Source organism: Geotrypetes seraphini, chromosome 4 (genome assembly GCF_902459505.1).
Source record: "Geotrypetes seraphini chromosome 4, aGeoSer1.1, whole genome shotgun sequence".
NCBI lineage: Eukaryota > Metazoa > Chordata > Amphibia > Gymnophiona > Dermophiidae > Geotrypetes > Geotrypetes seraphini.
The window spans coordinates 195290538-195316733 of record NC_047087.1 but is presented as its reverse complement, the minus strand read 5'-3'; the positions used below and the strand labels follow the sequence as shown (position 1 = coordinate 195316733).

At 40.8% G+C, this 26196-nt stretch overlaps 1 protein-coding gene across 2 annotated transcripts in view; it reads left to right on the top strand.

The window, feature by feature from the left end:
* The window catches only part of LOC117360104 (steroidogenic acute regulatory protein, mitochondrial-like), a 77888-nt gene that overhangs the window by 51366 nt on the left and 326 nt on the right, over window positions 1-26196 (top strand). Inside the window, exon 7 of one of the 2 annotated variants that reach the window (XM_033943773.1) lies at window positions 17714-17837. In XM_033943773.1, the coding sequence (XP_033799664.1) occupies window positions 17714-17837 (124 nt within the window). The remainder of the gene's footprint in view (window positions 1-17713; window positions 17838-26196) is intronic. The other variant, XM_033943774.1, reaches the window with a different exon arrangement.

The following is a 26196-nucleotide window of genomic DNA, read 5'->3' as shown; positions in this document are numbered from 1 at the left end:
AAGTAGGAGAGTCTCCTGCCTAATTGAATTCAGATTAGCAGAGCAGAAGAGGATATTCAGTGGCATATAAGAATAGCCTTACTGGGTCAGACAATGGTCCATCTAGCCCAGTAGCTCGTTCTCACGGTGGCCAATCCAGGTCACTAGTACCTGGCCAAACTCAAGGAGTAGCGATAGTCCATGCTACTGATCCAGGACAAGTCACAAAAAATATAACAGGGGTAACCAGTTCAAATACACCGTTGGTATTGTAGAGTGACTAAAGAGGTCAGTGAAACAAAAATAAAGTCACTGCTGGATCATCAAACAATGTAAATTGTAAATGCATTTACAATTTACATTGTTTGATGATCCAGCAGTGACTTTATTTTTGTTTCACTGATCCAGGACAAGCAGTGGCGTCACCTATGTATTTCTCAATAACAGACTATGGACTTTTCCTCCAGGAAATTGTCCAAACCTTTCTTAAAACCAGCTATCCGCTCTTACCACAACCTCTGGCAACGCGTTCCAGAACTTAACTATTCTCTGAGTGGAAAAATATTTCCTCCTATTGGTTTTAAAAGTATTTCCCTGTAACTTCATTGAGTGTCCCCCAAGTCTTTGTCATTTTTGATGGAGTGAAAAATCAATCCACTTGTACCCGTTCTACTCCACTCAGGATTTTGTAGAATTCAATCATATCTCCCCTAAGCCGTCTCTTTTCTATCCACTTTATCATCTTGGTCGCTCTTCTTTGAACCTTTTCTAGTGCCGCTATATCTTTTTTGAGATAAGGAGATCAGAATTGAACTCAATACTCCAGATTTTTTTTTTGATTACCAGCGACCCTATCCCTGATGTTTTTTCCCACTACGTATTCTTTTCTTTAAAAAATTAGTTCCCCTCCCATTTCGTCTGTTTCGTCATGTTTTAAAGTCTGTCTATTACATGTTCTACCTATGTATTTTTATTGATGTACATCGCTTTGAACATTTTATATAAGCGTTTTATCAAATTTTAAATAAAACTTGGAAACTTGGATGAGGTCGCACCATGGAGCGATACAGGGGCATTATAACATTCTTAGTTTTGTTAACCATCCCTTTTTTAATAATTCCTAGCATCCTGTTTGCTTTTTTGTCCGCTGCCACACATTGGGCAGAAGGTTTCATCGTATTGTCTACGATGACACACAGATCCTTTTCTTGGGTGCTAACCCCCAAGGTGGACCCTTGCATCCAATAACTGTGATTCGGGTTATTCTTCCTAATGTGCTTCATTTTGCATTTGTCCACATTAAATTTCATCTACCACTTGGACGCCCAATCTTCCAATTTCCTAAGGTCTGCCTGCAATTTTTCACAATCCACATGCATTTTAACAACTTTTAACAGTTTAGTGTCATCTGCAAATTTAATCACCTCACTCATCGTTCTAATTTCCAGATCATTTATAAATAGGTTAAATAACACCGGTTCTAGTACAGACCCCTGCGGCACTCCACTGTACTTACAAGTTTCCAAGTTTATTTATAATTTGATATACCGACCATCAACATGTAAAAATTGAGATAATAAAATGTAAAATGTAAAATTAAAAAATTAAAATGGGTGGGGTGAAACAGGACTATGACAGAGACATAGACACTATAGATATGATGGGTGTTTGGGGAGGGGAAGATTTGAAATTACATTAAAAAATAAAATTAAAGGGAGGTACGAGGGGGAAGGGGAAAGGGAAAAACAGAGAGGAAATGGGGAGTCACTTCGTAGAAGCAGTTCTCATTGTTGGTATGACGTGGTTGGAGAAAGAATCTTATCTAGTGTTTTGGTAAGCATCTTGAAATAGAAAGGTTTTGAATTTGATTTTGAATTTGTTGAGAGAATTTTCATGACGGAGATGTGATGGCATGGCATTCCCGAGGGCAGGGGCAGAGAAAATGGTATTTCTGGTGTAGAAGAGCTCTTTAATCGGGGGAACGGTCTGTAAGTTCTCTTTGACGGATCTGAGGGCCCTAGATGAAGTATGGGGAATAAGATGTGTTTGTCGAGAAAAGCTGGGGAGCGGGTAAGTTTAATTTTGGAAAACGAGCAAAAGTATTTTGTATGTAGTTCAATGGGAGACTGGTAACCAATGAGCTTCTCGGAGTAGTGGGGTGACAGGGCACTCCTATCTTTGCCTGGTTAGGATATGCAGGTGCCTGCACTGCATAATTTCCTAATTTCCAAGTTCATGGATGACCCTGGATATTCAATGTGGGTACCTGGGCATGGTCTGGCATTGAACATCTGGGTCTAATTTGGCTGCCAGAAGCAGGCATTTTAAGAAATGCTCAGCTCACCTCTGCCAGCTGAATAGCAACCAGATGTTTAAATTAATAAAATAACTGTATAAAGTCCACATCAGGGAGAAAATGCACTAACTAGAGTCCAAGTATACCCCTATAAATAGAAAAAGAAATTGAACACTGGATATATTATATTAGAACTCAATTAATAATCCCATCCCATAGACATTAAAACAAACAAAAAGGAAAAGTGGTTTTGGGTGACAGTTGTCCTGTTGTGCCATTAATTTATCTTGCAAGAACTTTCCCAATTGTATTATATCTACAAATATATTATGATTGTTCCTGTGGTTAACCGAAGGTCCATCAAGCCCAGTATCCTATTTCCAACAGTGGCCAATCCAGGTCCCAAGTACCTAGCTAGATCCCAAGTAGTAAAACAGATTTTATGCTGCTTATCCTAGAAATAAGCAGTGGATTTTCCCAAGCCATCTCAACAATGGCCTATGGACTTCTCTTTTAGGATATTATTCAAACCTTTTTTAAACCCCGCTAAGCAAACTGATTTCACCACATTCTCTGGCAACAAATTCCAGGGTTTAATTACATGTTGTGTGAAGAAATATTTTCTCCGGTTTGTTTTAAATCTACTACTTACTAGCTTCATCGCATGTCCCCTAGTCCTAGTATTTTTGGAAAGAGTGAACAAGCGATTCACAGCTACCCTTTCCACTCCACTCATTATTTTATAGGCCTTTATCATATCACACCTGAGCCATCTCTTCTCCAAGCTGAAGAGCCTTAGCCTCTTTAGCCTTTCCTCATGGGGAAGTTATCCCATCCCTTTTACCATTTTTGTCGCCCTTCTCTGTACCTTTTCTAATTTCACTATATATTTTTTGAGATATGGCGACCAGAACTGCACACAGTATTCGAGGTGCGGCCGTACCATAGAGTGATACGAGGGCATTATAACATTTTCATCTTTGTTTTCCATTCGTTTCCAGATAATTCCTAATATTCTATTTGCTTTCTTAGCAGCTACTGCACATTGAGCTGAGGGTTTCAACGTATCCTCAACAATGACACCTAGATCTTTTTTTTTTTTTCTCTTGAAAATTTATTGAAAATTTTATCAAAATACAAAAAAAGGAGAGAAACAAACAATCAATATCAATACCATAATCGTGGAACAATAAATGAGTAAAAACAATTATTCAAGCACAACAGAAAATCGTTAGATACATATAATCAGAGGTAAAAATATTCTATGGTGTTGTGATAAGTAGCGGGAAGATATTCAAGGAAAGAAAAAAAGGTCAGGAGAGAAGAGGGAAAAGAAAGAAAAAGAAGGGTGATGACGGAGGGCGAAAGGTAAGTAAGAAAGCAACAAGGGGTGAGAAAGAGAAGAGAGAGTCCCCCAGAGGCCAGAAAGAGAGAGAGGAAGAAGTTGGAAAGAGAGATATAAGATATAAAAGACGTTAGGCATTAACTTATGAGCGGTAAGGCATTAGAGAGAATTCAGGTATTCGGTGAACTTAGCCCATTTAATATGGACTTTAGCGTTCAGGGGAATAGCAGCAGAGATCAGCATTTCACGCTTGTGTTGTAGTAGGACAGATTGGTACCAAAAGTGCACGTTTAAGGAATCAAACGATTTCCAGTTAGATAATATGAGTCGCAGAGCAACAATGAGAAGCGTGTTAAATAAGGCATAATGTGGTGCAGTTAAGTCGAGCAAAGGAGTCTCAGATTTCAATATGACCACTGTAGGAGAAAAATTGAAAGTAAAATTAAAAATTTTTTGAATAATTGACCAGACATCCGTCCAGAAGTTTTGTAAGCAGGGGCATTCCACAAGCATATGCAGTAAAGTACCTGGATGCAATTTACAGTTCCAGCATTTGTTAGCAGGCAGCAGACCTGAGACGTGTAGTTTTTGAGGCGTCCAAGTGGCTTTGTGATGTAGAAAGAACATGGATTGCATAGAGTTAGCAGATGGAATAGTTCGGATAGTTTTAGACCAAAAAACTTCCCATTGTTTATCTTGTAAATGGCAATTTAAATCTAATTCCCAAGAGTTTTGTACGGGGATATGAACGTCAGTTCGGGAGTTCAGAAGTATTTTATAGAGATGTGAAGCAACATGGCCTATTACTAGGAGTTTGGGAAACAGCGTAAGTATAGTAGGGGTTCTTAAGATTTTCAGCTGTAAGACTTTAGATTTTTTTATCATGGAGGTGAGTTGAAGCCATTGATAGAACGATGAGGCCGGAAGGGCGAATTTGGCTTGCAACTCCGAGAAGGTCAAAAGTTGTAGAGAGGGGGTACAGATGTCTATCAAGTATTGTATCCCAAGTCTGGACCATTGAGGCCAGATTATTGGTTTTTTATTTATTAGAAAAGACGAGTTATACCAAATGGAGATATATGCTGAAGTTCTGACGGGTATTTCTAATAGCTCATCGAATTCAAGGAGACAGGTAACAGATTGGGATATGATGGGGTTTACAGATGAAAGTAAAGCATCAGAAGTTAATAGCGGGGCCAACGTCAGATATGCCGGGTAGAGAGCACGTTCAAGTTGGAGCCATAGGGGGACGTAAGCATTCGAGGTGGAAAACCAGTGGGTGGTCTGTTGTACTATAAATGCCTTATGATAAGTTAGAAAATCTGGAAGAAAAACCCCTGCTTTGGTCTTTGGAGCTTTAAGTTTTTTAAGAGCTATTTTAGGCGGTTTGTTATTCCATATAAAGGTATTTATGTGTTTATCAATCAGTTTGTAAAAGTGAGGCGAGAATATGTGGGGGATCATGCTGAGTACGAAGTTAACTTTAGGTGCTACTACCATCTTGATTGTCTCTATCCTACCCCACCAGGAAAGGTGAAGGGGATGCCAAGATTGTATTAATGATTTAAGAATAGCTATGAGATTATCACTATTATGTTTAATAGTAGCAGGAAGGGATGTATAGAGGTTAATTCCCAAATATTTTATATGTGATGGAGACCAAAGAAGGTCAAATGATTGGATCAATTCAGGACGTGAATACTTGTTAAGAGGTAGTACTTCCGTCTTCTGCTTATTGATTTTGTAACCAGAAAATGAAGAGAAGACCTGAATTAGATTAAAGAGAGCAGGTAGGGATTTGTCTGGTTGGGTGAGATATAGTAAGACATCATCAGCATATGCTGAAAGTTTATATTCTGTTTTATTAAGCAGGATACCGGAGATATCTTTATGAGAGTTAATGGCTAAAAGAAGGGGTTCGAGGGCCAAATTGAAAAGATATGGAGAGAGGGGACATCCTTGACGAGTACCTCGCTGTAGGGTAAAAAAAGGCGACAGTATGTTGTTTGTAATAACAGAGGCTCTAGGATTAGAATAAAGGATTTTAACATATTCTAAGAATTTAGGAGGAAAACCAAACCATTGCATTGTTTGAAATAAGTGAGACCACTCTACTCTATCAAATGCTTTTTCAGCATCTAAAGAAAGAGCTATACAAGGTTCATGAGAAGAGTTAGCGATGGAATTTAAATGAAAAAACAGGCGAGAATTATCAGTAATGAGTCTGCCTGGCATAAAACCAACCTGATGTGGGGAAATAATTTTACTAATATGATGTTGCAGCCTAGAAGAGAGGATTGTAGCAAAGATTTTGTAGTCAACATTTAAAAGCGATATAGGTCTATAATTGGGGATTTGCTGGGGGTCTTTGTTGGGTTTAGGGATAACTGTGATAACAGCATCTAAAAAGTGACTGTTGGAGATCCTCTGGGGATTAAGAGAATTAAATAGAGACGTGAGTATAGGGGATAGTTTTTGTTGGAAGGTTTTGTAGAACTCTACCGTAAGCCCATCTAGGCCAGGTGATTTCCCAGAAGAGAGATGTTTTATAGATAGCACTATTTCAGAAACGTCAAATGATCTTTGTAGAGATTCACAATCCGATACTGTAAGTTTAGTAGAGTTCAAAGAAGTCAAAAATTGATTAATAATATCCGATTGATCAGGGGTATCTGAGGAATAGAGTTGAGAGTAGAAAGAATGAAAAGCCGCCGAAATAGAAGAATGAGAAGAAAGAAGTTGTCCAGTAGAGGTTTTTATCGTCGGGATCTGTACTTTAACTCTTTTTCTCTTAAGGTAATTAGCCAGCATTTTACTGCTTTTATTCATTTCTACGTAATATTTGGTAGAAGTAAAAAAGATATCTTGCTGTGCAGCAAGGCTAACTAACTTATTGTATGCATATTTCAATTTGTATATTTCGGGTAGAAGAGTTTTATCATTAGAAGCAAAGAAGAGTCGTTCTTGAATTATAATTTGAGATTCAATGTTAAGAAGTTCCTGCTTTTGTTGTTTTGTTTCATATGCTTGAATAGAAATTAACTCACCTCTAAGAGAGACTTTAAAAGCCTCCCATATAATTAGTGCATCCATTGATTCAGTCATGTTGAATAAAAAGAATTCCTCTATAAATTTAGTTAATCTTTGTTTAGTAGCGTCATTCATTAGCAGGGAATTAGACAACTTCCAAATAGGAGATTTGGTCGTATTAATGGAGGACCATTGCAGTTTGATAGATATCGGGGCATGATCTGAGACAACTATAGTATTAATCTTAGAGGCAGTTAGACATGGGATCAGCGAGGAAGAGATAAGAAAGTAATCGATTCTCGAATAACTACAATGAGGCGCGGAGAAGTATGTATAGTCCCTGTCGTCTGGGTGTTGTAATCTCCATGGTTCGGTAAGATTATAATGTTTAATAAGGGAATGTAGAGCAGAGGCAGCTTTAGTTGGGGTGATAGAGGAAGGAGAGTGTCTATCTAACCATATATCCAGAGGTAGGTTAAAGTCACCAGCAATAATAATAGGAAGAGGGTCGAAGTCTGAAACAGACTGAAAAAGTTGTGTAAAGAACTCAGGAGAGTCAATGTTTGGAGCGTATACGTTAACAAGAAGTACTTCTTGCGAATAAATTTGTGCTTTAACTATTAACCATCTACCCTCTAAATCATGTTTAGATTCTAGGAGTTGGAGAGAGACATTTTTATGAGATAAGATTACAACACCATGTTTTCTGCCAGTTGCTGGAGATTCAGCAATGTAGTTTAGTCCATCTTTGGGGTTCAAAAAGTGGGAAGTATTGGAAATATGGGTCTCTTGTAAAAAAACAATTGAAGGTTTAAATTTTTTAAGATGAGTGAAAATTATTTTCCGTTTGATTGGGTGTCGCAAACCGTTTACATTCCAGGATACATAATTGAGTGTGGCTAAGGCATTAGAGGTAGACATAATGCAAATAGGATATGTTTAAGCCTATACAATCATGACAATTAGAAGGAGGAGAGAAAGAGAGAGAAGAAAAGGTAGGCCTCCAGGGGACTATGTCAGAAGTAGGCATAGTGAGCAAGAGCTCAGCCAGGCGAGAATAATTGAGATATCAGGGGGAAGCAACAGAACAAGAGACGCTCAAAAACAGAAACATCCTCCAATAGGTATAACTAAGTATTCAAGAAAGCCAGACAGAGGAGAAAAGGGAAGACATAGAAAGAAGATTGGGAGTGGTGGGAATTAGTGATAACATAGTTCCAGTAGAAAATTAGTGTTGAGAAGTCTTAAGTTTGAAATGATTGTGAAAGCAATCTATTATAAGTATTGAAGAAGTGCGAGGTGGACAGAGCGTGATAATGAAAATAATCAGACAAGAAGATGTTAAGGAAGAAGCGTGGATTAATAATATCATCAAGTAAATAAAGTACCAGGAGATCAACAAAGAAAAATATGAGCTAGTATATAAGGACAGGAATGTTTAAGAGTTGCAGAGAACCTACAGCATGAGAAGTAAGAGATAAATTCAAAGAAATGTGCAATGTAAAAAAGTCACATATAATTAAGCAGCGAAATGTTCAAACAATAATGAAAAGGTATATAATCATATTTTGTAGCAAGGAATATCATATATTAAGATTCACATATTATAGACCAATAAACAACATAAAGGAATGGAGAGAAAAAAAAAAACAGTACATAGCAATCCCCCCCTTTTTTTTTTTTTTTTTTGTTGAAATATGAAACCGGTTTTTAAATCCATGAGTCAGTATGTTATGAAAAAGGAAAGATAATATATAGGAAGTATTAGCAATTCATTTTGTAGGATGAGTTCAATAAAAGATAATTACAGAAAGTATATAACTGAGTAAGTAATCAACAAATGCAGGTTGTATTCAGTAGTGTGGTGACAGGAAGCCAGTAAAGGGGCTTAAAAGAAAAACTGCACAGACTAATAACACAAGCAACTACAGTGTGATTTCTGAGAGTAGGAGAACAGAAGTGTAATTAATACAGAAAGACAGTAGTTGATAAGTTATACAAAAATATAAGCCATAGGGGACTAAGGAGGAAAATTCATTGAGATGCAAATAAATAAAGATCACAGAAAGTTAAGCAACAAGATGATTAGACATCAAATAAAAGGTATGAATTCATTTAACCAATCTGTGATTACACAAAATTATAGTACAATTAACATTGCAAACTGAGAGGGAAATCTATTCAGTATATAATAGCAAGCAATAGAGGGATGCAGGAAGAAACGTATTTCAGTTGAGGAACAGTACATTACAGCTTAAAAGTATGAAAAATGCTACAAAATTCATCAATTAGCATATTATGAAGGAGAAAATGATAAATAAGAAGCATTAATAATGTATAAGCTGCATACAGCAAGTATAAGACAATGTGAAAACAAGTATGAGAGATAACTGACATATGGGAGATTCAAAGGACAAATTGAATACTATTAAACACATTAGAGAGAGAGCAGGATATACAGAATTCATGCAATTTTGGACCGTAGTTAATGAGATGTAACAAATTCATTAGGAACATAAGGATGCTAGGGAATTATCCAAAGGTATTGAGGATATATATGTGCACATGTAGTAACAAGATAGGGAAAATAAAGAATGCAGTTCATTAATTCACAGTTGTATTAGTAAACCATAGAATACAAAAGGAGACTTAAAAACCAATATTAAAGAGTGAGATTATAAATGGGGATGAACAACTTATAAATTAAAACAATGAAGGGAAATGCAGTAACCTGAAAGATAGAGAAATTAAAGGAAAGAGTTGGGTTTACTTATAGCACCATTGTAATCTCACAGTAGACTGGGGAGAGAATCTAACAGTCAGGATAGAGCAGCAATACGAACATTAGCAATTAGGAAATCAAAAAGTGTGAGGTTAGTCAATGCAGTAATTCAAAACAGGGTAATAGCCTTCAAGTTGGAGATAAAGAAAGGCAGGAGTATTGTGCATTATAAGTGGAAGCAGTAAGCAATACCAGAGAGTATAACAGCAGTAAAAAGCCCCGAAGGTAGGGAAAATGCAGAAACAAATCAATGCAAAAAATCATTTAAAGAAAGAAGACATAATATTAAAAAGTACAAAGTGAGAAGACAATTATGGAGAAAGAAATCAGTTGGATAATGAAAAAAAAGCTTTTTAGTAATTAACAGTACTTGTGCTGGAAGTCCTCAGGCAGGGCAGGAGCCATTTTGTGTAATGAAAACACGAGGACAGGGAGTAAAGCAAAATAAGGGGAAAGAGTTCTCAGCAAGTTAAACAGATCTCGCAGTAGTTCAATATGTGGAAACCGAAACCAAATGTCTGCTTCAAACAGAGTTAACCAGCAGAAGAACAGTAAACAGCTTCAAATCAGAGTCAGGAGACATCGAGGTGTCTGCAGTGGCAAGAAACACTGACACTTGCAGAAAACATGGATCCAGTGAGAGAGGAGAAAGCAGGCACTTTCAGGAGTTTTTTGACTGAGTCTGATCCAGGTAGGCTTGCAGGAGTTCAGGTGAATCAAAGACTTTAGTGGAATTATTTAAGGTAACAACCATCCGTGCCGGATACTGGAGACCATAGCGTGCGTTGAGGGATTTCAGTCGTGGTCTTAATGCAAGGAATGATTTTCTTTTTCTAGCAGTGGTTTTTGCAAGATCAGGCACAATTAGTATCTTCCGTCCGTCGATGTTCAGTCCAGGGTGATTCTTGGCCGCAGTGAGGATTTGTAGAGCCTGTGGAAAGCGAAGGAATTTGGCTACCACCGGGCGTGGGGAAGACTGATTGAGGCGCATATGAGAGGGAACACGATGAGAGCGCTCGATGTCCAGCTCGCAGTCAGGGTCCATATTTAATACCTTAGGTAGCCATTTCTTAAGGAATTCAGTCATATCAGACCCTTCAATATGTTCCTTTAAGCCAATGATTCTTAAATTATTGCGTCTGCTTCGGTTAGTAATATCCTCGAGGTCTTGTTCAAGCTTTTTTATACGCTTGTCAGTGAGATCTTGAAATTGAGCTGACTCCAAGGCAGCAGAGTCTGCACGGGATTCAAGCTTTTCAATTCTCAGTTGAAATTGTGTCAGAGAGGAGTTGATCTCAGCAAGATCATCTTTTAACTCTTTTGTAGTTTCAAAATGTTTTGTGGTCAATTCCCTAAGGGCTCTGATTTCTTCCAGCATAACATCATTTGAGGTGGCAGACTTTTTCTCAGGAGCCATTTTCTCCGGTGTCAGAGGATCCTGTTTGGTCCTTTTCAAACTAGCAGTGGAGCTAGGAGAAGTATCCATTTTACATTGTTTAGAAGCTGACATGTTTAACTTTTGAAAAAAGTAGATGAGAAGTCCCAAAAAAAATGAGAAAAGATGTCAGGCAGTCAATAATCTAAGTAGAGAGGGAGGAGAGAGAGATTCAAGCATCCATCTTGTCTGTGGCTTAGACACGCCCCCCCAATGACACCTAGATCAACAATGACACCTAGATCCTTTTCCTAGGCAGTGACTCCTAACACAGAACCCATCATCATGTAGCTATAGTTCAGGTTCCTCTTTCCTATATGCATCACTTTGCACTTGCTCACATTAAACATCATTTGCCATTCTGATGCCCAGTCTTCCAGTCTCACAAAGTCCTCTTGTAATACTGTACTTGAGTAGTTTTCTTGAAACTTTATACAGTGGTACCTTGGTTTACGAGCATAATTCGTTCCATAAGCATGCTCGTAATCCAAAGTACTCATATATCAAAGCACATGTCCCCATAGGCCACAATGTAAACTGAAACAATTCGTTCCACAACCAAGGTTTACTATGGTGGCCCAGGAGTGGATACCTGCCTATGGATGCTGCAGCCCTTGTAGCGTGGTGGCTTCCTTTCCCCAGGGTCCCCATGCGGCTCTCCTCCCTCTTCGGTCGATGCCTTTTCCATTCACCAGCGCCTCCCGGCTTCTGATTCAAGCCGGCCGCCATTCTTCTGATGCATGCGCAGGGCCTCTGATCTCCCCCGTCAAGCCGGCGCCGCTCCAACAACACGCGCACCACGTATAAGCACGCAGGACGTCCTGTGTGCTTGTACATGGTGCGCGTGTTGTTGGAGCGGCGCCAGCTTGACGGGGGAGTTCAGAGGTCCTGCGCATGCATCTGGAGGATGGCTGGCTTGAATCAGAACAGGATATATGTATATCGGAACAGGATATATGTATATCAAGCTAGTGCCTCTAAAGCGGCATATGAATCCATGAGCACGTCTACAAAGCTCCTTTTGAAAGCATCCGCTTTTGGATGCATATGACTCTTTAGAATTAATAGCTTTTTATGTAAATCCTGTATCAGAAGATTCATGGTATATAATACGAGTATTGTGACCCCTGAGGTAGGCTTTTCTTGGGCCAAAACATGGACCATGTTGGATCCCAATTCTATATTACAATAAATTCTGTCATTGGACGATTAACCCTGGTGCTTTCCCATCCCTACTCTTCTTGGTGGATATTTCTACCGTGGGGCTTTGATCTGATTTTGTATGCCACCCCGACTTCACCCTATGACCACCTTAGCACTAGCCAAATAGTGCTGCCAGTGGCATAGGAAGGGGGGGGGGGCAGTCCACCATGGGCATGGTCTTCCTAAGGGCGGGACAGCACCCCTCCTCTTCTCTGTCCTGCTCGCTCGCTTCCGGCTCCTTGCTCCTCCTCTTGCCACGTGTGCGTGCCCCTTGTCTTCCCACATACCTATCCCCGGCGCGAGGTTGCTGCCCACGCCGACATCAGCGCTTTCTCTGACATCACTTCTGGGACCCACGCCTAGGAAGTGACGTCAAAGAATGAGCCGACACCAACATGGGCAGCATGCTGCTCAAACTGGAGAAGCTAAAAAGGCACAGGGAAAGTGAAGGGGGGCGCGCGGCGGGTGGGGGCAAGGAAGGGGCAGAGGAAGAGGGTGGGGGAGAAGTGCCACCACCCTGGACACTGCTCACCCTGCAGTGTTGCAGTGGTCAAAACAGTCCTATCCAGTTCAGAACCACTGAATATGTGCTCTACTGGCACTCAGCGGGAGCCTTCCTAGATGCTTAAATCCCTTTTAAATATTAGACCCTTAATTATTGGTTGCATTTATCTCTAAGTAGACTTTACAAAAAAACTGGACATTGTTTGTTGGTTTCTGAGATCCCTCCTGAGTACAACAGTTTTATGATGATACATACGAGCACACACTCACCAGTTTTGAAAAACTGTTACGACGCTTGTAATTAAGAACATAAGAATTGCCACTGCTGGGTTTGACCAGTGGTCCATCCTGCCCAGCAATCCACTCACGCGGCAGCCCCCAGGTCAAAGAGCAGTGCTCTAAATGAGTCCAACCTCACCTGCGTACGTCCCAGTTTAGCAGGAACTTGTCCAGCTTAGTCTTGAAACCCTGGAGGGTGTTTTCCCCTACAACAGACTCCGGAAGAGCGTTCCAGCTCTCCACCATTCTCTGGGTGAAGAAGAACTTCCTTACATTAAATTGGTGTCGAAATCAAAATATTCATCTGTGATCCCCAATGAGATGCAGCAACTAGCAGACTAATATGTGGGTTAAATATACCGTGCCAAAATTAGTAGAAGCTACATGGACCACTGCATAGGTAGGGCTGCCCAAGTCCAGTCCTCGAGATCTACTGGCAGGCCAGGTTTTCTGGATATCCACAATGAACATGCGAGAGAGAGATTTGCATACCGAGAAGGCAGTGCAGGCAAATCTCTCTCATGTATATTTATTGTGGATATCCAGAAAACCTGGGTTGCCAGTAGATCTCGAGGACCAGACTTGGGCAGCCCTGATGGGTAAGCCAAAACTCCCTCTGTCATCAACAAGAAAAATGGTGTGACACCCAAAACTGAGCTTTTATTTACCACATTGAACAAATGCTACAAAATGAAAAGGTTTTGACACATGATATGGATGCAGCTAGTCGTGACCAGTGACCTGTGTCTCACCACTGCTTTTCGTTCTGGTACTGGGATAACCTGGAGGCAGAGGAGCTCATTTTCAAAAAAGACCGACGTCCAAAAGATGGCATAAACTGGCACTTGGACATCTTGACAGGCAAAATGTCCAAGTGGGCATTTTTGAAACTGACTTTCTAGACATCTTTTTGTTTCCAGTGTGTCTAAAAATGAAGGGGACATGTCAGAGGCATGTTTTGAGCAGGATTAGGATGGGCTTAGCAGCACTAAGCAATAATCAAACATTCAGGGCTCAATTTGGGCTAGACCTGTTTTTAAAATGGGTCAAAATGTTTCAAATGTTTTTAAAACGGGCCAATATAATATCAGGCAATGACAAAGGCAATGATAGTCGAAGCATGGACCGTGTTGGGTCCAACATATGTTTCTACTCGTACGACACATGTTGCAATATTTTTCTGGCTATCTGATTCAAATAAATTTGCATTGGTTCCTGTGACTTCCAGAAACTTTTGTGCCATCTTTTTGCTTTTATATTTTTTTCTGTTTCTCTGGTGTTGTACTGCATGCAGAGTCTGGCATCTTAGAGTTTCGTTTGTGTATATTAGGACGTTTAGTTTGTGGTCCTTTATTTGCAAAGAGTTTATCTGTGTTCTGCACATATGACCAAGGCCGGGTGTTCTGGTAGGAATGAATGTTGTGAAGCATTATTAGTGTCATGGCCCCAAGTAGGATGATATTTGTTGGCAGTTTGTCTGGGTTTTGGAAGGCACTAAGCTTGGAGCTGCAGATGTTGATGTGATAACATCACACGCATGAGCATGATGTCATTGTGTTGACATTCACGCATGAGCAGAGGCCCTCTAGATGTGTCCTGGAGCTCAGGGAAGTAGAAACGAGGTCCATGTTGGGGTGGGGCCATGTATCCTCTTTTTAAAAGAGGAAATCTGGTAACCGTACTCTGGAGTAACCTGGTGGACAGTGTAGTGGACTACAGAGAAGGGGACCCAGACCCATATGCTACCCTAAATAGTACACTTGTGGTGAAAAGTGTGAGCTCACCAAAGTCCACTGTACTACCATATAAGTGAAACCTTTAGTCATAGAGGCTATTGGGGTGGTAGACAGATGAGTATAGTAGGTTTTGGAGGCATTTTGGAGGACTCACCATATAATGTACGGGAGTTATGTACCTGGCATCCTTAATGTTAATTTCATAGCAGTGATTCCTAGGGTGCCTCATTGCTCTGCTGGCATGTCTGTGTGGCCAGTCCATTAAACATGCTGGTCCCTCCTACATGTAAATGGCTTGTTTTAGACATTTTTAATTCAGACCTTTTTTTTTTTTGATAATGGCAAAAATAATTGGATGTCTAGCTGGGCCATTTTTTTTTTTTCCTTCTTTATTCATTTTCAAATTTGACAATAAGTGCACAAAATAATATATTTCAACAAGTTATTACACAATAGCACTTTGATATCTACTACATAAAAATCTAGTGATACGTTTACCCCCCCCCACCTCCCAACCTTCATCATATTTTCAATCAGAATATACACATATTATAGAATATATTATAACATATTATGTAAAATTGTACCCAACACCCTCCCCCCTTTGGTGTGCCAAAAGAAGAAAAAGAAAAGAAGAAGAGAAGAAGTGATGACTATTCACTACAATATTTTGTCAATGGCCCCCATATTTTTATAAATTTAGTATATGTCCCTCTTTGTATTGCTATTGCTCGTTCCATTTTAAATATATGACATAATGTATTCCACCAAAATGTATAACTAAGGTTACTGTGATTCTTCCAATTATTGGTTATGTGTTGGATGGCAACCCCTGTCATAACTAATAAAAGCTTGTTGTTTTCTGATGATATTTGACTTTTTTTCCCTCATCATCATGTATCGTAAGAGAGTGCCACATGATTTTCCATTAATGCATTTACTTGAGACCAAATTGAATTCCAAAATTTATTAATATAGGGACAATAATAAAGTAGATGATCAAGTGTCCCAGGTTCCAGATTACAGTGCCAGCATCTGTTGGACTTAGAACTGTTTAATTTTTGTAAACGAACAGGGGTCCAAAACACTCTATGTAATAAAAATAACCAAGTTTGTCTCACAGATGCTGACACTGTACATCTCATTCTCCAAGACCAAATTCGTGGTCATTGAGATGCAGAAATTTGGTGCTTGATCTCAATGCTCCAAATGTCTCTCAGACCATTCTTTGGTTTTTTTATTCAAGTATCCAGATATTAATTTATACCACAGTGCGGCTTGATGTCCTAGGAAGTCTGCTTGAAAGCATAAGAACTCCATACTATACTGACTATTCAAAGTCTTCCATTCAGGGAACCCTACCTGAATGGTCTGCTTCAACTGCAATCATTTGAAGCTTTGTGTTTTACTAAGACCAAATCTATATTGCAGTTGTGAAAATTCAAGCAGTTTACCATCTGAAATAACATCATTTAGAGTTCTAATACCTGCAATAATCCAGTTCTTCTAAAGGACTTGGGCTCCGCCTATTTTAATCTTGGAGTTTATCCATAAAGATTGATTAGTTGACTTATTAATTGGGATAGGTGTTAATTTGCTGATATATCTCAAGGTTTTCCAAGTATCCATTAACATTTTATTTTCTCTATATCTCCTAGGCATGTTAATGCTTGGAACATGAACTAAGTTCAAGGGAAACAAAAGGCGCCATTCCAAATATAACCAATCAGGTGCATTACCTATGAGTTCTGGGAGGATCCAATACATACCCTGATGTAAAATATAGGCTTGATGGTACCTATAAAAATTTGGAAAATTTACCCCTCCCTCCTCAATTGATTTTTGCAAGGATACTAAGGCAATTCTTGGCATTTTACCAAGCCAAAGAAATTTCGTAAGAATACCATTAAGCTTTTTATAAAAGGACCCCTGAAAATAAATCGGTATCATACTCATTTGGTAACAAACCACAGGCAAAATCATCATTTTAATAGTTTGAACTCTCCCCCACCAAGAAAGATGTAAAGAGTTCCATTGCTCACATAACTTTGTAACTTTTTTTAAAACAAATTTTTCATTCTCCTTTACTGTATCATCAATTGTACTTTTAATTTGAATACCAAGATATTTAAATCCATCCTCTTTCCATATGAATGGAAAAGAATCGAATAAACCTTTTAGACAATAAACATTTAAAGGTAAAATTTCTGATTTACTCCAATTGATTTTATTACCCGAAAATTTACCAAATGCTTCAATTAATTCCAACAAACAAGGTAAGGTAGATTCTGGATTTCTCAAATAAAGCAGAATATCATCTGCATATGCCGAGATCTTATATTCCATATCAGAATAAAGAATACCCTGTATCCCCTTTGCTTGTTGCATCGATAAAGGACAACCTTGTCTAACTCCCCTCCGCAATTGAAATCCCTCAGACAATGTATTATTAATATTTAATCTTGCAACCGGGAAGCTATACAATGTTTTTAACATTTGTATAAATCCAGACCCTATACCAAACCAATCCAAAGCTTGAAATTCCATTCTACTCTATCAAAAGCTTTTTCTGCGTCTAAAGAAACAGCAAAAGCCGGCTCTTCCAAATTTTTTGATAAATTTAACATATGAAACGCTAATCTAGAGTTATTAGAAGAATGTAGCTGGGCCATTTTTAAAAATTAGACGTCTTACAGGTTTGAAAATGGTCGTTTCTTCCACCCAATATTTAGACGTCTTGCGGAAAATGTACAAAGTCAGACCTAGACGTCCTTTCAAAAATAGCCCTTAATGTTCACAGGCCCTATGGGCAAGAGTCTCAGTCATTGCTCAACAGGGACACCTACTGGCCAGATTCAGAGTATGCATACATTAGGTTCAAAATAGAGCCATGGTTTGTGGCCCCTCACAGGCTTCCCCCATGATTGCAGAGCTTTAGGGAGAAAGTCAAAACCTGTGTTGTAGGGGAAGTAGTGAGGGAAGGAATATCCCAAGTAATGCTTTCATTGGAAGTAAAACCCAGATATCTCAATCCATCTTCCTTTTTCTGGAACCATATGGTAACCCTAGTTTCTGATTCTCAGTATTAATCCATTTAAATCTTGCTTTTCATTTTTTCTAACAGGGCTGAGACTGGACTCACCTGTTTTGTGCTAAAGCCGTTGGAAAATGATAAGAAGAAAACCAAATTCACTTGGCTTCTCAGCACAGATCTCAAGGTATGTTCCAGCAGCAGAGCCAGAGAAAAGGTACTTCTTATAACCAGGAATTCAACATTAAAGCAGCAACTCGAGGCTGTAAATTAAAAATCACATTTGAGTTGTTTTCATTGCAGTACACTTCTAGGCAATACCTAGTTGTAACAGTTTGTCTATAGTGTAAGGCTGTACCAAATATTCATATCTGATTCATTATTTGTATTCAGTTGAATATTGATTTAAATTCAAATACAAATAATCTGTGCTAGTAAAATCCGGACCCCCCCTAGACCCGCCTCCAGGCCTACCTAGTTCCACCCATCCCTGCCCTGTTATACCCTAGCCCCGCCCCCTCTGCCTCCTCTCATTGGGCAGGAGGGCATCTGCATATGTGCGGATGCCCTTCTGCCCAACGTGATTTTGAGGAAGCTTTTCAAAACCCTGACAAAGTGCCAGGTTTCAAAAAGCCATCTGGACCCCCGGACATGTGCTTGAAAAGGAGGACATATCCGGGGACATCTGCTAACCCTATTCCCATCTGCTATTCAGACCACGGGGGAGAGCCAGAAAACCAGAAATTCAGTGCCAGAACTGTATCCAGCAGCCAGCTAAGCCAATATTCAACAGATGGCTGGCTTAGTTCTATTGGCCAAAGATAGATCTGCTTTTTAGGCGGGTCAACCTGGCCACTGAATATTGGCGGTAACATGCCATGACATAGCCGGTCACAAGACTATCTGTCAACGTGGCTATTCAGCAGAAGATAGCCAGCAATATCCTGCTGAATATCAGTGGGTGCTATTTAGTCGGCCAGTTGCCATTCTTGGTCAGCTAAATAGCATTGAATATTAGGCCCTTGATCTTTAATTTCATTTTGCTTCTTTTAATCTCATTTTGCTATACCGCTACTAACGACTGGGGAGTCAATTCAGAGCGGTTTTCAAAGACATCAGTAATGGATTTTAAATATAGATTGTTGTCGGCCGCCTAGCTGCTTGGCTACGGTATCATGTTTGCATTTGCATTATTACACTATTATATACGTATGTATGCTATGTTTATACAAGATTACAATTAACCATTCTAAGTAAATAGGTTAACCGTTACAACTAAGTAATCTATATTTGTTATTCAGGAAAGCTCTACAGAGTTCCTATGTGTCCCTGAACCAGATAACACTGAAGAGGAAGCCAAAGGGAGGCCTCAACGATGAGGGAAGCACACACAACAATGGAGTCTTGAGGATAAGATGTCAAGCCATTGATAAATTTGTCAAGATGTCAAGTCATTGATAAATTTGCTATAAAAGCTTGAGTCTACAGGCTTTTATAGCAAATTTATCAATAAAGTGACTCCAGAACAGTATACCCGTGGCTGATTACTTGATATCTTATCCTCACGACTCCATTGTTGTGCCTGAACCAGATAATACACAACAATAGCAAACTATCAGTATACACCCTATAGGGGTAATATTCATCCCATCACACTCAGGCTAAACTATTCAATACTGAGCCATGTCTAGGCACCAGTATTGAATAGCCGATTACAGTGGCCAACCAGAACTTAACAATGTACCAGCTGTTATTCAGCCCACTGCACAGTTAGCTTGACATATAAAGTTAGAACAACCTTGTTGCTCAGATTAAAGTGTGTTTGCTGGTTAATGCACATTAGCAAATAAGATGTGTGAGTTAATTCTATAAACTGGGAACAATTTATGTACCAGCAGTGGTGTAGCTAGATAGCTAATTTTGGACAGGCTTGAGCCCCATAAGAGCAGGCATCTTTCTCTTTCCCTTCCTCCCCCCTCCCACTGTGCAGGTGAGATGCCATACCAGAGTTGGGAAGGGAGATAGAAAAAGAAGTAGCAACTGGGAAGTAGCAACCCCTCTGCCCTCCCTCATGCCTATCTCTCCCTCTCCCTCTGTCCTCCTCCAAGTCCAGCTTTTCTTGTCCCCTTTCTAGCCCCCTCTGCCACCTCTCCCTGACCTCCTTTAACCCCTCACCATCCTTCGAGTCCATCGCTCTCTCAATCTCCCTCACAAATCTGACATCTCTCCCTCCTTCTCTTACCCTATCCCCGAGTCTCACATCTCTCCCTCCTTCCCTCATTTGAGTCCAACATAGAGAGTTGCGCGGAGACAGAAATCCCACCCATCCCCATCAAAGTCCCACCCGTCCCCCGTGAGGATTCCTACCCGTCCCCGTGAGGAATCCCTCCATCCCCACCCGTCCCCGCGAGGAATCCCCTCCGTCCCCACCCATCCCCGCTAGGAATCCCCTCCGTCCCCGCCCATCCCTATAAACTTCAGAAATAGTTATTTCATTTAATTATGCTACTGAATTAAAGGCTTTGGTAGAAACCCATTTACAAAAAAGCAAAGAGACTTTATTAATTTGGAAATATTAATTGGGAAGAATACATACTTTGTAAACGGGTTTCTACCAGAGCCTCTAATGTTTATAAATTTTTATCAACACAACTAATATACTACTTTATCCTGAAGCAAAAAAAAAAAAAGAAATATAATTTTTTTCCTACCTTTGTTGCCTGGTTTCTACTTTCCTCATGTTCTAATTCAATTCCTTCCAACCACTATCTCTCTTCTCTCTGCGTCTTCCATTTGCTCTGTTACTGTGCTTCTCTCTTTCTCCCCCCTTTCAAATTGGTCTGGCACCCATCTTCTTCCCTCCACTCCCCCCATAGTCTGGCATCTCTGTCTTCTTCCCTGCCAGCGTCTTCGCCCCACTCTCTCTTCCCCATTTCCTTTCAGCGTCCTTCTCCCCCCCCATCTTCCCCATGTCCTGTCAGCGTCCTTCTCCTCCCTCTGTCTTCCCCATGTGCTTTCAGTATCCTTCTCCCCCTCTGTCTTCCCCATGTCCTTTCAGCATCCTTCTCCCCCCCCCCGTCTTCCCCATGTCCTTTCAGAGTCCTTCTCCATCCCTTTGTCTTCCCCAGTGCTCCCCCCTCAATTTTACCCATTTCCCTTAAGCGTCTTTTCCTCTCCACTCCACCTTTCCTCCCTTTCTCCCTCCCTGCCCCTTACCTTCGTGGCGCTTCCCCACCCAACCGACAACAGACAACAGAACAAGCCCGGCCCGACAAACCTCCCTGCCCTGAATTCAGCTGCTGTAAGAAGGTAATTTAGATTCGCGGCTACAGGGCAGGGAGGTTTGTCAGACCGGGCCTGTTGTCGGTCGGTCGGGGGAAAACGCCATGAAGGTAAGGGGATCTGGCCGGCTCTGCACCCCTCCCTAAGGCTGCCCCGGGGCGGACCGCCCTCCCTTTGGTACGCTACTGCCTTGAATTTTCCCTACCTCTCCTGCCGCAGCACACAGCCGACCGGAAGTCTTCCCGATGTCAGCACTGACGTCAGAGGGAGGGAGGGCTTTGCTTAAGCCCTCCCTCCGACGTCAACGCTGACATCGTGGAAGACTTCCGGTTGGCTGTGTGCTGTGGCAGGACAGGTAGGGAAAAGAAGACGAGCTTCGCGGCTCGAGTACATCCAACCTCTCAGGAATCCCGCAACCCTAGGGGGCTTCCCCCTCGGGATCCCCGCGACCCTAGGGGGCGTCCCCACGGGATCCCCGTGACCCTATGGGGCATCCCCACGGGATCCCCGTGACCCGAAGGGGGAACCCGCGGGATTCCCATCGTCCCTGTTCCCGTGCAGCTCTCTAGTCCAACATCGCTCAATCTCTGCCTTCTACTCATCCTCAAATCTGACATATCTCATGAGGGGCCTTATTTCTAGGCAGCACTCTGGAGGAAACAGCATCTTGCTGTCGGCCAGAGAACCTACTGGTTGGCTTTCTGTGCCACGTCCCTTTCCCTGTATTTACTCTTTATATTCCCTTTCGGACCAGCATTTCCTTTTCTTCCCCCAGCGCATTTACCTTAAATTTGTTGTAAAAGTTGCCAGGCAGCAGCAGTGATTCACAGTGCTGTCCTTCCGCCAGCCCCAGTGTCTTCTCTCCACTGTGGCCCGCCCTCTTTGACAATTTTTTTTATTTCCACTGGGGCAGGCTGCAGAGGATAGAAGGCACCGTAGTTGGCATCAGGACAGCACTGTGAATCGCTGTTGCCGCCCTACAATTTTTACAACAAATTTAAGGTAGATGCACTGGGGGAGGGAATAAAAGGAAATTATGCTCTGGGATAGGGGGAATAAAAGGAGTAGATGCCAGGAAAGGGGCACAGCAGTCAACCGGCAGGTATGCTGGCTGGCAGTCTATGGATGCTAGGTGGACGGGCTCGAGTCCAAACTGGGCAGGCAAGGCCCATCTAAGCCTATCCGTGGCTATGCCCTTTTGTGCCAATAAAACACATTAATGGTCAGAATAATGGCATATAGGCATATATGTGCACATGTATGTGTGAAAATGCCACAATTCCTTCAAATGCTATTCTCTAGGTATCTAAATGTAGTGTACATTTCACAGGTGTGTGTATGCATGGGCAGAGCCTGGTTGGGATTTCCACTTATGCACATAACTAGAATTCTATAAGTTATGTGCATATCTTTGACATTACATGTGAGCTCCTATTCCAGTGGTATGGCCACTATAAAGGTATGTCCCTAAATTATGGGCACAGATTTCACCTGTTAAGTTAGTATTCTATAAAACAAAGTAGGCACCGACTCTTCTTTATATGAGCAGACAGAGTTGTCCTCAAAGAGAGAAATCAAAGTTGAAGTTTCAAGGTTGATTTTATTTAATAAACTGCCTAGGATGAAGCCATTAAAGTGAATTATAATTGATAACAAACACAAATAATAGGAAAGAAATACATTCTAAAAGAAAGGACAGTAAATTCATTGTGTTCCACAGGACTCCCAATGGTCAAAAGCAGCTCATCTATAGGGCAACTAGATCATATATTAAAAGCTAAGGGTAATTCCATGTCAACTGGTCCAATTTCAAGGAGGGTCCCCACTCGACATCTTTTGTGGATACAAAAAGTGGCCCAAAGAAGGGGCCCCTAACTCTGGACCTAGTTGAGATCATGCCCCCAAACTTTAGATATCTTTATTAGATGTCCCAACATATTCCCTAAAAAATTTTCATCAATTTATGAGATAGTCAAGTGGGAAGCTCTGGACCACTTGATGTGGAATGACCCCTAAGCGAAATAAGTGGGACTTCAACATAACTTTAAAATGTAGAAAGAGAGCCCTCTGTTTGTAATGCTAAAGAAAGGTTCCCAGCACTCAATATATAGTGCTGGGAACCTTTCTTTAGCATTACAAACAGAGGGCTCTCTTTCTACATTTTAAAGTTATTTCTAAAGGCATATCCCAGATTTAAAATATTTCTAAAGGCATATCCCAGATTTAGAGAATAGTTAAAAGATACTGATGACCAGAGCGCAAAGTACTTGTTGGAACAGAGGGCAGGAGAAACAAAGACAAAAATCAGGGGGAACCCAAACGTTAAAATCTTAAGTCAGCAGCAAAATTTTGTATGCAATGTGACATTCCACTGGAAGCCAGTGTTCCATTTGCAGTATAGGAGTCACATGATCAATTTTTTTTTTAGCATGAAAAAGTAATTTGGCAGCAACATTTTGAATTAATTATAGCTGCTCGATCTCTCTCTTAACCAAACCCCTCAAAAGCATGTTACATCAATTTGCGTGTTAACACATGCATGGATGATAATATGTAGCGCAGTTCAGTTGAACAGATGAATAACTGATCTGATTCATCATAAAAGCAAGTCTTACTAATAGATGATAGATAAGGTTTGAAGGATATTCTATAACTGAGCGTCTCCAATTAAGTGCCCCGAGGGTGTGCAGTAAGAGCCTATTCTTTAATAGAATCTAGGTGCCTAGATTCCATTATAGAATACTAGCGTAACTGAGTATCAGTGTATCTAACATTTAGGCATTGGCACTAATGCCAGCCATAGAGCTGGCATAAGTGTGGGTGCCTAAAAGTGGCAGTGCCGTGCCTAATTTATATTATTCTGTAAGTTATGTGTGTAAGTGGGAACCTCACCTATACCCCACCCGTGTGCACACCTCCTTGCAAATATGCACTATGCTCAATAGTCACAGAATAATGCATAAGTGGCACACTGGCATATATAGCCCAACAACCACAGTCTAGTGAAAACACTCAATCAGCACTAACACACTTTCACACAAAGGTGCATAGGATGCAAATGAAGGGGAACCCCACACAGAATCAAAAAACTTTGTTCAAGAACCAGTATGCACGACTTAATTCAAATGTGAAAAGGAAGAAAAAGCCTCAGAAAATGCAGCACACGCCAGCCACAGCAGCGGCTCAGGGCATGTCTGCACAAAACCTCACGGGCATAAAAAACCTCTTTTTACCATGTTAAAAATGGCTCTGTGCAATGCAACAAAAAATGAACAGAAGTTCCAGATAATAGTAAGCAACTACTTATCTTGTATCACACCAACGATGGCCAGCGTTTCACAATTCCATGCTGCCTCAGGGTGTAACCGCTAGTCGATCCTTTAGAAAGTTGACAGATGATAAAATCCTGAAAGGAGAAATTTCACACACCTCTCTCCTCGGGGAGCACACAACAAATGCTTCTCCCTTCACCGCACGACGACTCACACAGAAAGGCAGCCCAGTTTTAAAGACGTCATGCTACACCGCCAGTGTTCGCAAACATCCTCCCGGAAACCAGAGGGCATGGCTCAAACTGTGAGGCTCAAAACAGTCAAAATAAATGGGGGGGGGGGGGGTGTTTGTTGCAAGGAACAAGTCCTTGAAAACAATGACCCTCAATGGAAGCAAAACCCAGATGCCTTAATCCATCCCCCTTTTTCTGGAGCCATATGGTAACCCTAATAATAGCGCTTACCGGTATGTGCTCTGCTGGCACTTTGTAGGTTAAGGGGCTCATAATCAAAAGTGAAAAACGTCCCAAAAATGTCCTAAGTCGGCACTTGGACAAACATTGTCAAAATACGTCCAAGTGCCGATAATAAAACCGGGTTTTGGACGTATTTATAAACGACCTAGGCCTTCACAGTGCCGCTGAACAACCAGAACTAAATGGGGCGTTTCAGGAGGAGTGTCGAGGGCAGGAATTGGGCAGGACGTGGGCCAGCTTAGACTTAGTCATACTGTATATATAACTGAAAGTTTTACAACGCAGCATAGATGAAACTTGGACGTTGTGACTTAGACCATTTAAAACATGGTCTAAGTTATAAAAACTAACCTAAAGTGACCAGATAAGCACTGCAAACACATAGTACAGACCCCCACACACTACCCCAGTGATCACCGACCCCCCCCCAAAAAAAATCATAATCACAACTTTTAAATTCTGCTTCCATAACCTGGCAGCCTGGCAGGCACCTGGCAGCCTGGCATAGGAAAGCTTCGTCGCGCTGCACAGAGGCATATTAAGTGGCCTTGGGGGTGGGTTAGGGACCCATGGAGAGGAAGACCCATGCCCATAAGCCACTGTAATGACTGCATTGATGGTGAAACATGTACACTCCCCTAAAAAAAAAAAAAAACCCTTTTGTACTGCTCCATAAGTGGGTCCTGCTGCCATAAGGCTATTGGAGTGGTACATAGGTGGGTCTAGGAAATTCTGGAAGTGGTTTGGGGGGCTCACCATTACCTATAAGGGAGCTATAGTTAGATGATTATGGGGCACCCTTTTTGTGAAGTTCACAGCAGTGCTCTGTAAGGTGCCCTGTATGGGTGTCCTGTCCATCACTTTTCAGACCCCTCCCACGTCCCAAAAATCTGTTTCTAGGCATTTTGGACTTGGACAAAAAGTTGGACAAAAATGTGGTATAAAGATGGACGATTTAGAGAACTGGACAATCAGGTGGCTGGATGTATAGATAGACGATTTTCAAAAACAAATATTTTTGGGATGTATTTTTCGAAAAGGTGTCCTACGCTGTTTTTTACTTTGGACGACTTGCGACTTAGACGAAAACGGACTTAAGACATTCCTTTCAATTATGCCCCTCCACGTGTATACTTATAAACCTATGCACAAATATTCTGTAATTTTACAAGCACAAATTGCGTGCAAATGGTGATGTCCAGTCATTTAGTTGCCTTTCATGTGTTCAAATCTGATGGCTACATATAGTTTGCACCACAAGTGGATTCCTATAGGACCATAGAAATCATGGTTTTGTATTGCAGGTATTAAGCTATGGAACGCATTGGTGGGACAGTTACAGCTGTGTTCTGACCAGTTAAGCTTTAAAAGATTATTGAAAATGCAATTGTTTGTTACAGCATTTTTGTGAAATGTCCAAGGTTTTCAATGGCACAGTGGGCTATTTTAAAAACAGTTGTTTTTAAGATTTTGCTTTATGATGTTTATTCATAAGTTTTTATATTCATGCTCTATAAACTGACTAGTTGTAATTTATACATGTTTG